This window comes from Littorina saxatilis, linkage group LG17 (genome assembly GCF_037325665.1).
Source record: "Littorina saxatilis isolate snail1 linkage group LG17, US_GU_Lsax_2.0, whole genome shotgun sequence".
Lineage (NCBI taxonomy): Eukaryota > Metazoa > Mollusca > Gastropoda > Littorinimorpha > Littorinidae > Littorina > Littorina saxatilis.
In genome coordinates, this window is record NC_090261.1 from 43,772,622 (window position 1) to 43,786,353 (window position 13,732).

General features: G+C 42.1%; 1 protein-coding gene across 4 annotated transcripts in view; it reads right to left on the reverse strand.

The window, feature by feature from the left end:
- Positions 1-2,602: 2,602 nt before the first annotated feature.
- The window catches only part of LOC138953112 (glutamate receptor U1-like), a 43,556-nt gene continuing 32,426 nt past the window's right edge, over positions 2,603-13,732 (reverse strand). For 3 of the 4 annotated variants that reach the window (XM_070324896.1, XM_070324895.1, XM_070324897.1), the window contains 9 exons: positions 13,390-13,554; positions 12,823-12,999; positions 12,148-12,248; positions 11,276-11,366; positions 9,864-10,025; positions 9,147-9,312; positions 8,468-8,685; positions 6,259-6,524; positions 2,603-5,413 (listed from right to left, as the gene is read on the reverse strand). In XM_070324896.1, coding sequence (XP_070180997.1) covers positions 5,161-5,413; positions 6,259-6,524; positions 8,468-8,685; positions 9,147-9,312; positions 9,864-10,025; positions 11,276-11,366; positions 12,148-12,248; positions 12,823-12,999; positions 13,390-13,554 — 1,599 coding nt within the window. In that variant the 3' untranslated portion in view covers positions 2,603-5,160. The remainder of the gene's footprint in view (positions 5,414-6,258; positions 6,525-8,467; positions 8,686-9,146; positions 9,313-9,863; positions 10,026-11,275; positions 11,367-12,147; positions 12,249-12,822; positions 13,000-13,389; positions 13,555-13,732) is intronic. The other variant, XM_070324898.1, reaches the window with a different exon arrangement.

The window sequence follows — 13,732 nt, forward strand, 5'->3', positions numbered from 1 at the left end:
CTCATGTCAAATTTCATAAAGATCGGCCCAGTAGTTTAGTCTGAATCGCTCTACACACACACACACACACACACACACACAGACAGACACACACACACACACACACACACACACACACACACACACACACACACACACACACACACACACACACACACACACATACACCACGACCCTCGTCTCGATTCCCCCCACCATGTTAAAACATTTAGTCAAAACTTGACTAAATGTAAAAAGAGAAAATGCCTAACGGTTTTGAGATTTGTGTTTCTGCAACTGTTTTGACATGTGCAAGTGATCCAGAGAGGGTGAATACAGCGAATAAAACTTTTTTGAGCGCTCCAGCGCCGTTAGTTTGTCAGAACAGGAGGTGGTCCATATTAGGAGCCGGTCCATATTATGAGCCCTTCCTCTACATACGTATAACACACTTAGTATATAAGCTTAGCTTGTTGTGTGGTCACAAATGTTTAGATCGTACAATACATGCCACCCTGTATCTTCGGAATAAAATCTTGTTCAAACCAATACAAGCGAATGCTCGGATTCCATGAGAAAGCTGGACACTTCTGTGGCGTTGAACATGGTCGTGTACGTAGGGGAAGGGCCCCTAATATGGACCACTTTTTGTTTATTGCTGATAACTAGCTTGCTTTCTTGCGAAGAAGTTTCATTTTGTGGTTGGTAGTCCTTCTCTCTTAGTTTAACAGTTAGGCCTAATTAGAATGAAATAGCTTTGATAGACCTTCAGCAAAAATTAAATACAGAAAAAATCACAAATGGTCCATATTAGGAGCCTGGGCGCCCAATATGGACCAGTCAAGCGGCCTTCGCGAATCACTGTAAAAAGCCCCCTATACTTCAAAATAACATGATACAACTTAGTGTGCAAGTCAGAATTATTCAAATATGCTTTAGATTGAGCTGTTTCGGGTTGATGAGAGCATTATTTGAAGCACACCAGGAAACTGAAGAAGCTTATCAAAAACAGAGTGAAAATAAGTGAAATTATCAACTTCCACAAAAAAAAGACTATTTGTTATATTTTTTTGAAATCTCGAGGGCTAGTTATAGGTTATTTTCAGTAAGCTTCTTAATGAATTAATTAAAATTGCCTTAGTTTTTATTTTCTTCGATTTGTTGAAGGTGGTCCATATTAGGGGACTCACACATACTTTGAGGTTTTGCTATTATTTTTTGTTTGCAGTAGAAACTCGGGGTACACACTGTTAAAATGTAACAAATACTGTATTAGCTGTCATATATAGCCATTTTTGTGTTATGAAAGCTTTGGCTGTGGACAGAAACGAGTCCGTTTTAGGCGGCAAATTTAGAGTGAACGCTGCCAAAAGTAAAAAAAAACGAAAAAGCCTAACGGTTTTGAGGTTTGTGTTTCTGCAACTGTTTTGACATGTGCAACTTATCCAGAGAGGGTGAATAAAGCGAATGAAATTGTTTTGAGCGCTCTAGCGCCGTTAGTTTGTCAGAACAGGAGGTGGTCCATATTAGGAGCTGGTCCACTATTAGGAGCCTTTCCCCTACATGGGAAGGACAGGTCCTTTTACTCCAGTGACCTGCCAACGCTGTTGTTTCCGGGTAAATGCGTCACTAAACACTGAAGTAGCCCGATCATGTCATTGTGTCTTTTAGTTCCGGTAGATATAAAAGAAAACGTTTCTTGGGTTTAGTTTATGGGCGTTTTATGACTCCTCCGAGCTCCCCCCCTCCCCCCCCCCCCCCCCCCCACACATACATACAGATACTCCTCGTACACAATTATGAAAGACACATGTACGATACCCCTTTTGGATTTTAATCACGTAAAAAACACAGCCACCTCACAATGTTTCACGTTTGTATAAGAGAAATAAAACATAAGACATTATAAGATGTTTGGTGGCTTGTTGACAGACCAGCTTTTCTGTTGGTCCAAGGGGACCATATCGTCTTTTGTTTCATCTTTATCGGCCAAGGCCGAAGGCCGCGGTTGATAAATATGAGACAAAAGGCGATAATAATTATGCTCCCCGAGGACCAACAACAAAATGCTGGTCTGACAACAAGCCACCAAACATCGTTTTTGTCATCATTTTGGTTGTGCAATAACCCACAGGGAGACGAATTTTTAGAATCTAACTCCGGGCCACAAAGCATCGTCACAGTAGCACGAGATAACACGTCAAACTTGTATGTGACGTCAAACGTAGCTTGTTGACGCTTTTCTTCCAGTCTGAAAATGTACAGAGCTGCGATCATACCTGTGAGTTCAGTAAGTGTTGAGCATATTTCTTTTCTTTTAAGTGTTTATGAGTTTTCATTGTGGATTTTACGATTACAGAGATAAGTTGCAAATTGACCATGAGTCGCCGCGGTAATTATCAACATTGATTGGGTCTTTGAGAGTGAATGCTTACAATCGTTGTCCTCGGAAACACAAATCCAAAGCCGCGATGGTTCCACACATCAAACAATCAGCCTGATTGGCTTTTACTTTGACAATCCACGTTTCACCTGAAAGCTCAAACCCATTCACCACATCGACTTATTGCATGGGGAACATGAGATTTATTTCCCAGGTGTTTGTGAATGAAAACTCGTGAACATGATGACAAAAGATTTTTATTACAATCACACGTGCAGTACACAGGAATGTTGCTTGGCTTGAGTACTATAAATACATAATACATTCCAACACAACAACCAAACAGAGTGCTCACCGAACTGCGTACACACACTCGCTCACACCCACACGCACGCACTGACACACACACACACACGCACGCACGCACGCACGCACGCACACACACACACACACACACACACACACACACACTCTACACTGTACCGCGTTCACATCGTGTCCACTTCACATGAAGTACTCGTTTTAGTCGGTGAATTGCATACGTGTGCCACCTCTTGGCAAAGAAACATAAAACTCCAAATAAAATCTAGATATTTCCATAATAAGAATTGGGATCGAATCCTGACAACACTGAAAAACAATAAAAACACTGTCATCTATCTTTATATATTTATAGATATACATATACATATACATATATACGGCTTCTGTGTGTGTGTGTGTGTGTGTGTGTGTGTGTGTGTGTGTGTGTGTGTGTGTGTGTGTGTGTGTGTGTGTGTGTGTGTGTGGAGGCAACACCTGTGGATTGTACAGTTCTGTTTGTGATGGGGTCTGGCGGCTTTTGTCTGTGTGTATGTTCTGGCCTTTGAGAAGCCATAACAGTTAATATAGGGCTTTGAAATAAGCTCTAAAATTCTCAATCCTGTTTGAGAGGACTTCGCCTTCAAAGGTGATTGTGGTGTTTCGGCACTCGGTTAGATTTGACGTCGTCGACAGGGATGGGACTCGACATGATATGTTCAGGAATGGCATTATGGCCACTGAATCATTTTCGTGCTCTTCCCATTCCACCAACCTGGGAGGGACCTAAGCTTGGCGGGTCCATGGTTCGGAACTTTGGGGACAAAGTTCATTCAAAGGGGGTCGAGTGTGACAGGGAGACTACCGTCGCCCTTCACAGCAGACTCTGCAGAGTTGTTCGCCTTAGAAGTTGTGGGCTTTCCTTGCATGTACCCGTAAGTTGTCCTAACTGTACAAGTGCACAGGTCGAATCTATTTATCGAAAAATCCACTGTCATCTATAGACTCTATATATTTATATATATAGATAGATATATACGGCTTCTGTGTGTGTGTGTGTGTGTGTGTGTGTGTGTGTGTGTGTGTGTGTGTGTGTGTGTGTGTGTGTGTGTGTGTGGAGGCAACACCTGTGGATTGTAGAGTTCTGTTTGTGATGGGGTCTGGCGGCTTTTGTCTGTCTATATGTTCTTGCCTTCCTTTGAGTGGGCACAAACTGGTGGATGAAAATGTTCACACGTGCTCTAAGACGGCGAACCGCCACGCTGTCTGTCTCTGTCTCGCGATTCACCCGGCGAAGCCGGGTATTCCTCTAGTCTTTAATACATGAGATAGTTTGGAGTATTCTGTGCAGGCAGGTATCCATGAAGACAGCGTAAAAAGGTAGGTCGTCTAACATCAACACCAACACAGAAGCACTTCAGATTTAACATGGCACGCGACATTTTACGCTTATTTCAGGCAGATCCCGAGGATTTTAAGTCCCGATTTGTTTCTGATGATGAAACTAGGGTACATCACTTTCAGCCTCAAACCAAGCAGCCGTTCATGCAGTAGGAGCATCAAGGTTATTCCCAACCGAAAGAAAGTTAGGGTCATCTCCCCTGAAAAAAGGTAATGGCATCAGCGTTTTTTTGACGCAGAGGTTTTTTTCCTGTTGCACTTCGTTCCAAAAGATGAGACAGTAATCGGTGAATTCTGAATATTTCATACTTCTAAGAGATTTAAGAAAGCATATCAAGGCTAAGCAATGCTCTGAGGCACATATCAAGGCTAAGCAATGCTCTGAGGCACATATCAAGGCTAAGCAATGCTCTGAGGCACAGGTGTGTGAAGGTCCGGAGGCCTAATGTTGACATGTTGGAATGTAAACTTTTTTTAGTCTCGCAAGTCAACTCCTTCCTAGTCGGGCCAAGTACTTTTTAGCCGATCCTCGTACTTTAGGAACAAAGCTAGCACCCCCAGAGTTGCACAACTCATCTTCCTCTTACCTTTAACTGCAAAGGCAACCCTTCGTGTTTTTCTGTCTGGCAACACATTTTTAAAGCCTTGCCCAAGCAGAAAGCGTCATGACATACTCCAGGAATAAGCCAGCATCCTTAGAGTTGCATCTTCCTTTTACCTTTAAATCCAAAGGCAACCCTACGTGTTTTTCTGCCTGGCAACACACTTTTTTTTAGCTTTGTCAACCCAGAACCGCCTATCTTCCTGTTTCCTTTAAATCCAAAGGCAACCCTACGTGTTTTCTGCCTGGCAACACACTTTTTTTTTAGCTTTGTCAACCCAGAACCGCCTATCTTCCTGTTTCCTTTAAATCCAAAGGCAACCCTACGTGTTTTTCTGCCTGGCAACACACTTTTTTAGCTTTGTCAACCCAGAACCGCCTATCTTCCTGTTTCCTTTAAATCCAATAGAAAGCGACCAGACATACCCCAGAAATAAAACCGGGATCCCTAGAGTTACACCATGTACTACTCATCTTCCTTTTACCAAAGGCAACCCTACGTGCTTTTCTGTCTGGCGACACACTTTTTCAGCCTTGTCCACGCAGAAAGCGTCAGGGCATACTCCAGGAGTAAAGCTAGCATCCCCACAGTGGCGCCGAGGAGCAGCAGATAAAATGCAGACTGCGTGTCCACCACAGTGATCTCCGTGGCCCGGGTCGTCGTGTAAGGCTCACACTTATCGTTGTTGTCGGGCCACCATCTCTCCCGGAGCTTCTCCAGAAGGCCGTTTTCGTGCATCATCAGAATTCTGGAAATGGTACGAAATTACCCATTATTTGTATGTAACAGAGGATATGAATTAAGCACTATTACAAACACATTGAGTTTTGAATCGCAGGGCAGGATCAAGTATAACAGAGGGGGGGAGGGGGTTCAAAAATGAGGCAGGGGTCCAGGAGCCGCCTATAGGCCCCTTGTGGGGTACAGTGGCGAAGCCCTGTTGGGGGGTCAGTTGGGCGAACAGTGAGAACATTTTACAATTCAATGGTAATTTTTGGGTCTAGACACAGAAGAAGAAGAAAATAAAGGTGAGACGAGGTACATTAGGAGGCCAGGGGGGGGGGAGGGGGGTCTTCGGGACCCAGGAACTACCCCCCTCCCCCCCCTCCAGGTCCGGCCCTGAATCGTGGTTACTTTCAGAATCTTCTATAGGCCTATAGGTGAACAGCTTTTCTTTCGTCGTCGTCGTCGTTGTACTTGTTGCTGATCGTTTGTTTTGTTTGTACTTTTTCATGGGGTGTGCTTCACTTGCTTACTCTGTGTCATAACAATCACAAGGAAAATTCCTTTTGTCAAGAAACCATAATTATTGTACCAATGGTGTTTTTTCTCTCAATATTCCCTTAGCTTCTTTGTACAATTCTCCCTTATTTCACCAGTATTTCTAACTTACATTTTACTTTAAACTCTAACATAACAAAAATGGGGGCAGCTAGAAATCACACACTTCACTTTATTTAAGGTCAAGCAGACGTACGATTCTTTGTTTTTTGACAAGCGAGAACAACACTTCTTTCGCCAGTTGCTTAGTTTGACCTTATAACTAACAGCCTTTTGTCTACTAATATGCTTAATTATCGCTATCCTACTTACTTTTCACTGAAAACTCTGACGAAAGCAGAATCGTTGGGCAGGCCGACACCATAATCGGTCGGCAAGAAAGACTCTCTTCCAAGTTCAAGGTCACATCTGGTGGCCTTCCATCGCTCGAACGTAGCCCTGTCAGACACGAAGGCGTATTCTCCCTCCAGCAGCCGCGCGTAGTGCAAATTCACATCCGTGGTCAGAAAGCTGGGGTCATCGGCTGACCACTTCTGAACATTGGACCACAGCTGATTGTAGAGGATGGAGTTGGACGCCTGGAAAGGAAAAGCAGAGTGGATTTATCGCAGTAAAACCGCAAAAGAACTCTGTCGTAAAACTGTCAAAGACGCCGGCCGGTGTAACACGAAATTTTTACTCCACGAAAAATTTACTCCGGAGTAAATATTTCGTACGAAATTCTTACTCCGAGTACACTTTTCGTACGAGAAAAGAACTCCCCAAGGCACGAAAAAATTACTCCCTCCACGAAATTTTTACTCCCCATTTTTTTTACTTCCAGTAAAAATCTCGTACGCCAAAATGGGATGCGGGCGAAGGGATAATGCCAATAAGTGATCTCGCGCACACGAATGTCGCGCTACCCTCCTTCCACGCCTTCCACCACCAAGACTAACAGGGGACAAGGGAGTAAAAATTGTGTACACCTGGCATGGGAAGTTAAATTGCTCGTGTTGGGGTGAAGTAATTTATTCGTTATTTATTCGTAAGGGGAGTAACATCGAAATGTTTACTCGGAACTCACCTGTCTTGGGGAGTAATTTTCTCGTGCAATGGGGGAGTGCTTTTTTTGTAAAGGGAGTAAGTTTTTCGTACGAAATGTTTACTCCGGAGTAAAAATCTCGTGGGAGTAATTTTCTCGTGTTACACCGGAAATTCCAAAACAGATAGACTGCTTTACGTTACAAAATGCACAATACAACACAAGAAAAGTAGGTTATTGGAACGTTTAATAAGTTTATGACAAAACAAATCGTAACAGACACTGTACTTGGACCCAGCGGTCGTTTAAGTGGACAGACAGACACACACTTATAATACAGATAATGAGAACTTAGCTGAAAAATGTTTCGCTGGGAAGACGCAAGCCAAGCAGTGAAGTACAGTGACCATTACATTTTGTTTTGTCGTAAATGACACGTTCTAATAACCCATCTTTCCTATTTTGTTTTGTTTTGTTTGTATACTGTCAAAGACGGCTGACACGAGTTAATGACTTTGAAAATGTGAAGGGTATCCATGTTATGGAACAGCCCGACGACATCCGTCATTAATCCGTTGTGTAAAACCATCGTGAAGCTGTCATGGAGAGAAATCAACAGAGTGATCAAAGAATAAAGCATCATAGCGAAAAGGCAAAGATCAGCAATCAGCGAAACAAATCAATCATGAAGGGCGATCTCAGTTTTAATGTTTGTGAAACTTGTCTAGCAGTAGCACTGAAATGAACAGCGAAGTCAATGTCGTGATATCAGACACATGACTCATGACTTGACTGGCAGGGGTGGCGGGGAGCTCCACCTGAAAAACGTGTGAATCATTGCAAAAAACCGTTGTTATATGTTCTTATACATGTGTTAAATGCCGAACGCGGGTGACGATATGCATTTCACATTGTATGTCTGTCATCGAATGTAGACGGATGAGTAGACCGAAATACACGCGAAGGGAAGCAATCTACACTTATAACTTATAACCACTGGTATTTTTGCTTACCTCCCTTGAGCTGTCGCTTCCTACTCACACAGCTGGGTATCCCTGCCGTTAGATAAACTCCACTTTTCTCTCTTACAAGATTTGTTTGTCAAAATTGTTGGTACGTGTATACATACCAATACCCCCTATCACCCTCCTGCACCTCTTAAAAGTTTTGGTACACAAAACATACACCAGGACACACTTAAGTTACTCTCTTTACCCCCCTCCCCCTCTCCCGGTCCATCTGTCTGTGTTTAAATGTGCTATTTAATTTGTAGCCGTGACAGGCAATTACAGTCTAATATTTCACATGAACAGTTCACTTACCTTGATGGTATGATGAATAAGGTTATTTGAAAACTGTTGGTACACAAATTACTCTCAAACTGAATTTGTCTCCCCTTACCTCTGTTTCTGCGTTGTCTGTCTCACTTTGTCAACGATGGCACTAACTTATTCCAATTATAGTTCGAACTTTTTTTACATTACACAGTTCATTTACCTTGACTGTCTGGTGAATAGCCGAGCCGCCCATGAAGCCCCACTTGTAGGTGCCCTGGTCGAGTAGATCTTGTAGCGTGACGAAGAGAGGACTGCTCTTGTCCACCGTTAGGAAGGCGATGAGGTTGCCGCTGTAAGTGGCGGCCACCACAATGCTGAATATCCACCAGCAACTCACCAGCACCCGGCCAGAGTGAGATCTCGGCAAGTCATCGTCAGCTGTTGGTGAAGATCGAAGAAGATTTGATGCATGGTGATATCTTGACTTTAAAAAAAAAAAGTTTCGTTGAACAAACAAACAAAACGAACAAACAAACAAACTTGATTCTTCTGTTGATTATTGCTTCAGAGCTAAATTCACTAGACAAGAGCGTCCTATATAAGTCTGCACGCAGGTAATAGCCTACCCACATTGTTTGTTTATTGCACTGGTTTAAAAGCATACTTATAAGGCGACTTCCTGAGATCAACACAGACAGACAGACAGACAGACAGACAGACATACAGACAGACAGACAGACAGACAGACAGACAGACAAACAAACCGACCGACAGACAAACAATCAGACAGACATTCTTGCGTTTGTGTGTCGACAACTACGTTCCTATTTGGAGTTCCAACTTTTGAAAACTAAACTCGACTGTGTTTCACCCCCATAGTCTACATTCAATCTTCTGACCCTGTGCAAGCAGAGCGCCGTAGAGCAGCCGGAAGGAGCGGAAGTAGGACGTGTGGTGCCCTCTGTGTTCCGACAGGCGGTTGCCCGGATAAAATGGCGACCACGATTCTAGGAAACCCAGCAAGAGTGACGTTGCTAGCAGCGAGACACAGATGAGAAGGAGAACCTGTTGTCAAAAACAGTTAATGTACATTATGAAGGGCTCTGGGAGTTCAATTTGTTCACAGATGATGGAGCCTGGGCATTTTAGCTAGTCTGCATTAACCTTTACAGATCAATCTATCAATCTATCAACCGTGTCGTTTTATGAACTGACATACAATAATTTAGATGTCAAGCCTGCGACCAGATGGCGATTAATGAATGCGATACAGTGTTAATTTACGCTTCTGAAAAATTTGGGCAGACCTATGTTACTGGCCAATAACTCTCTTTACCTAGCCTTCGGTGTTAACTCATTGTCTCCCAGGTGCGGATATATCCGTACCCACTCATATGGCTCTATCTGACCAGGTACGGATATATCAGCTCAGACCGTCAGCTACAGTCGCTTTCTGTAACTTCCATCTAACGCCTGCATTCCAGCGTGTTGATACACAGTTTCTACATGTACACAGTTACTACAATTCTGAGTAACCTGCTGCAGCACAGCTGGTCTCGGCTAAAAAAAACTTGGTCAACATATTTGGGGTAGAAAGTGTTAACTAAGATACACACCTGCCATTTGAGAGGCTGTAAGTAAGTCCTCCACTTGTCTTTTTTGGGGTCAGGTTTCTTGTAGATGACAGTGTCTGCGTCATTGAAAAAAGGATACGTAAAGTCCATAGCCTGTTCTCGCTGTTGCGTCACCGTCAAAGGGGCAACCACCAGATCGACCTTCTGTACCGAGATTTGAAAAAGATCATTGTGCACAGCACACGCTGGAAGCAGACAAGGGTACATCTGAGAAAATTTCCAAAAACTGAAAATGGGGTCCAGGGGCCTACAGGACCCTGGTGGGGTACAGGGGCAACGCCTGTTGGGGGGGATCTGGGGGGCAACGCCCGCCATAATATGCCGACGACAATTCATAGATTGAAATTAAATAAAAATTAAATGGAAGCAACAGAAGGCATTCTGTAAAAGTCTACTGTTAAAGTTTGGGATCAATCAACAAAGGAAACAAAACAAAAATGTTATTGATTTTTTTCGGACATTTTTTAAAAACCGAATTTCCGTTTATGCCGATAACCAAAAAACGGTGTGTCCGTCGCCAAACAGAAGCAGATGCACCCTTGAGCAGGTCTATATATATTTGAAATCAAAAAACAAGAAAGGTAGGTTGTTGGAACGTTTGTTATTGACAAAACAATACATTCACAGATATTTGGACCCAACAGTCTTTTAAGTGAACAGACAAACAAATATTCACACACAACTTATCTTGATAGTTCTATCAGTTTACGTCCACTCGTCAGGAAGCCGAGCGAATGAATTTTTGATATATCCGTACCCACTCATATGGCTCTATCTGACCAGGTACGGATATATCTGTCAGACTGTTAGCTACAGTCGCTTCATGTAACGTCCATCTAACGCCTGCATTCCAGCGTGTCGATACACAGTTACTACACAGTTACTACAATTCTGAGTAACCTGAAATTTTATATATATTATTATTATATTATTATAAAAGATTATTATTTTATATGAATTTATATATTATTATATATATAGAAATTATTTACTATATTCATTCGCTCGGCTTCCTGACGAGTGGACGTAAACTGATAGAACTATCAAGATAAGTTTTGTGTGAATATATGTCGAAATATCTGTGAATGTATTGTTTTGTCAATAACAAACGTTCCAACAACCTACCTTTCTTGTTTTTTGATTCTGAATTTTGGAACGTTGGCAGTCTCTTTGTTTTTGGATTTATTAAAATATATTTGAGATTATACGTGATACGTATATCTATAAAGGCTCGTTTTTCCCTTGGTGTTCATCCACTTGGTCTTGACTGAAATAAAAGCCATTAAAAAAAAACCCACCTGGTGTTGTTACCTTGCCTCACCGTCAAGGGATACACCTTGTCAACAGAGTTATTTTCGAACATAGTTTATTTCACGCAAAAGAAATACACTTACTGAGTTAGCCAGCTGGCCAATGAGACCCACCCATGTTCCGTTTTCATACTCTATGCCCCAGATACCGTCCGCTGGCTGGGATATCTTGTATCTGGACAGATCATCATCATTATGTTAGGAAATAAGTAAGTCTAAATCAGTAAATAAATATTCCGCGATTAAACCCCTCCAGTCTCTCTCGTGAATTTAAGGTTGTGTTAAGAACAATTTAAGGCCAGGAAACAGGGTTAAAGTCGACATTTATTTTAACGATTTGTAGTGATTGATTACTATGCCAAATTCCAATAAGGTTCGAATGAAAGCATTTGATACATATTTTATTGTTGTTATTAATTAGCTTCACGCATAACCTCAAAGTTAGACAATAATGCTTAACGTGAATGTCATTATGTATTTTTTAATAACAAACTTCAGCAGTACATACATATAATCATTGAAAACAAATATCAAAGAGGTATTTCATATTAGAAATATTGTGCCGGTTGTAGTTCACATATATACTTCAATGAAATTTGTAAATCTATTGACAGAAATCCAAAGCCCCACGTGAAGTGCTTGGCAATTACATTTTTTTCTCTCTCGAAGGTACACGCAAACTACATCTATATTAACACATTTTGTTGCACTCGATCGTCGCTAGTCCATTAATATTAACATGCACACATGTGCAGCATACGAACACTGCACTTCCCATGTAGAACCCAACAACAACAACAACAACAACCAGAACAACAACAACAACAACAACAACAACAACAACAACAACACAAGCAAACAACCAAACAAACAAAAAACACAAGAAAGTAAAAAAACACAAGAAAGTAAAAAAAAAACACACAAAAAAACACCCGAAGTCAAGTAAATGTACCCACGTAAAATTGAGCTGAGCAGCAAGTTCTTCCAGCAAGTCTATGCACACACCCGAGAAGTGTTGAACTCCTCCTGTGTCCGTCACCTCTACAAAGCCTACCCACTGAAAAAGCAAACAAAAACAAATTAGGCATTCACATTCATGCAGTACACAGGGTGGGGCATACACTCTTAGCTAAAGCGTTCCATTTTTGAACACACTTTATGTAACCAGTTTTGTACACAATATGACATTTTGTCGCCAAGTCCGCTTTCGCAGTTTGTTGCAAAAATCCCATAAGTGTCCAAACCTGCTATACAGAAACACCTGCACGTTGGCACGGAAAGGCAAATTGAATAAAAGAAAAAGAAAAAGAAAAATTACAAGAAAAAACCGCTCGGCTTTTTCATTACTATGCTGTTCCGCATAATGAAAAACGATGTGCACGGGAACACATCTTTAGTTATCATATCATGCAAACTCACCACTAGCCAAACTAGTATTAATGAATAAAATGTAAACACTAAGCAAGACAAGAAAAACATGAAACAAAGGAAAAGAAAAGAAGAGAAAAAAGTAAAACAGAGAATGTGATTTGATTGACTCTATTCTATACCAACCAAAGTAGCCAAAACAGGAATCCTCCAACAACAATCCTCAAACCCACTCCCCCCGCCTCCCCCATTAGCAAACTCACCGGAAGTGTACTGACAGATAACAGACGACGATTGAAGCCCCACATCCTCCCGGGAAAGATCTCTCTTCGGTCGGAAGTGACGTCATCCACCGTACCCACGCATGACACAGAACCGTTGTTGCCATCCCACAATAACGTCATCACCTGACCACACCTACTTGAAGCCACCGGGGCGTGCTAGCCACCAGACAGGAGGAAGAGATTTCAATTTATACGTACTGTTCTAATTCAAACAAAAGTGGACACATCAGTAACCTGGTTAGATTTTTATTTTTCAATATTTCGGCAAACTGCCTTCTTCAGGATGTTATTATGAAAGTATGGAATGACGGCATGTGATGCACAGTGTATAACATCGTCATGATGAATTATCATTTTAATTTCATATACCGAGAAAAAAAGAAGCTGAACTGACAACATATAAAACAAACAAACAAACAAACAAGGACGGACAGAGGGGTGCAAAAAGTGATGCATACTTCCAAGTCGACAAACTACAATCTGAAATTTCGAGCGTCGCGTGAAACTTCGCTTCGTGTTTCGTCGTACGCTGTCCCGTTGACTTACCTCGCAGCACGTGTTACCAGGGCGACAGTTTACCGTTGCCACGTTGGTCATAGAAATGTGACTCTGATATAAAGCCTCATTCACATCCGGGTCATCTAGGATCAGCCACTGTGACGTCATGGATAAAGCCGACCGCATTTTTTGTGCTTTTTGAAAAAGGTCGGCCTGAAAATAAATGAGAGCACACACGCAAAGACGCTATGAGTAGTGCAACGGTTTTCTGCGTGATGTGATAGAATTGATCCTTAAAGGAGTGAATGGGGTAACTACTTAAAGGCACACTCCTTCTCGTGTGAACAGATGGGGTCACCGTCTCAGATGTGTCCCGGCTTTTACAAGGGAT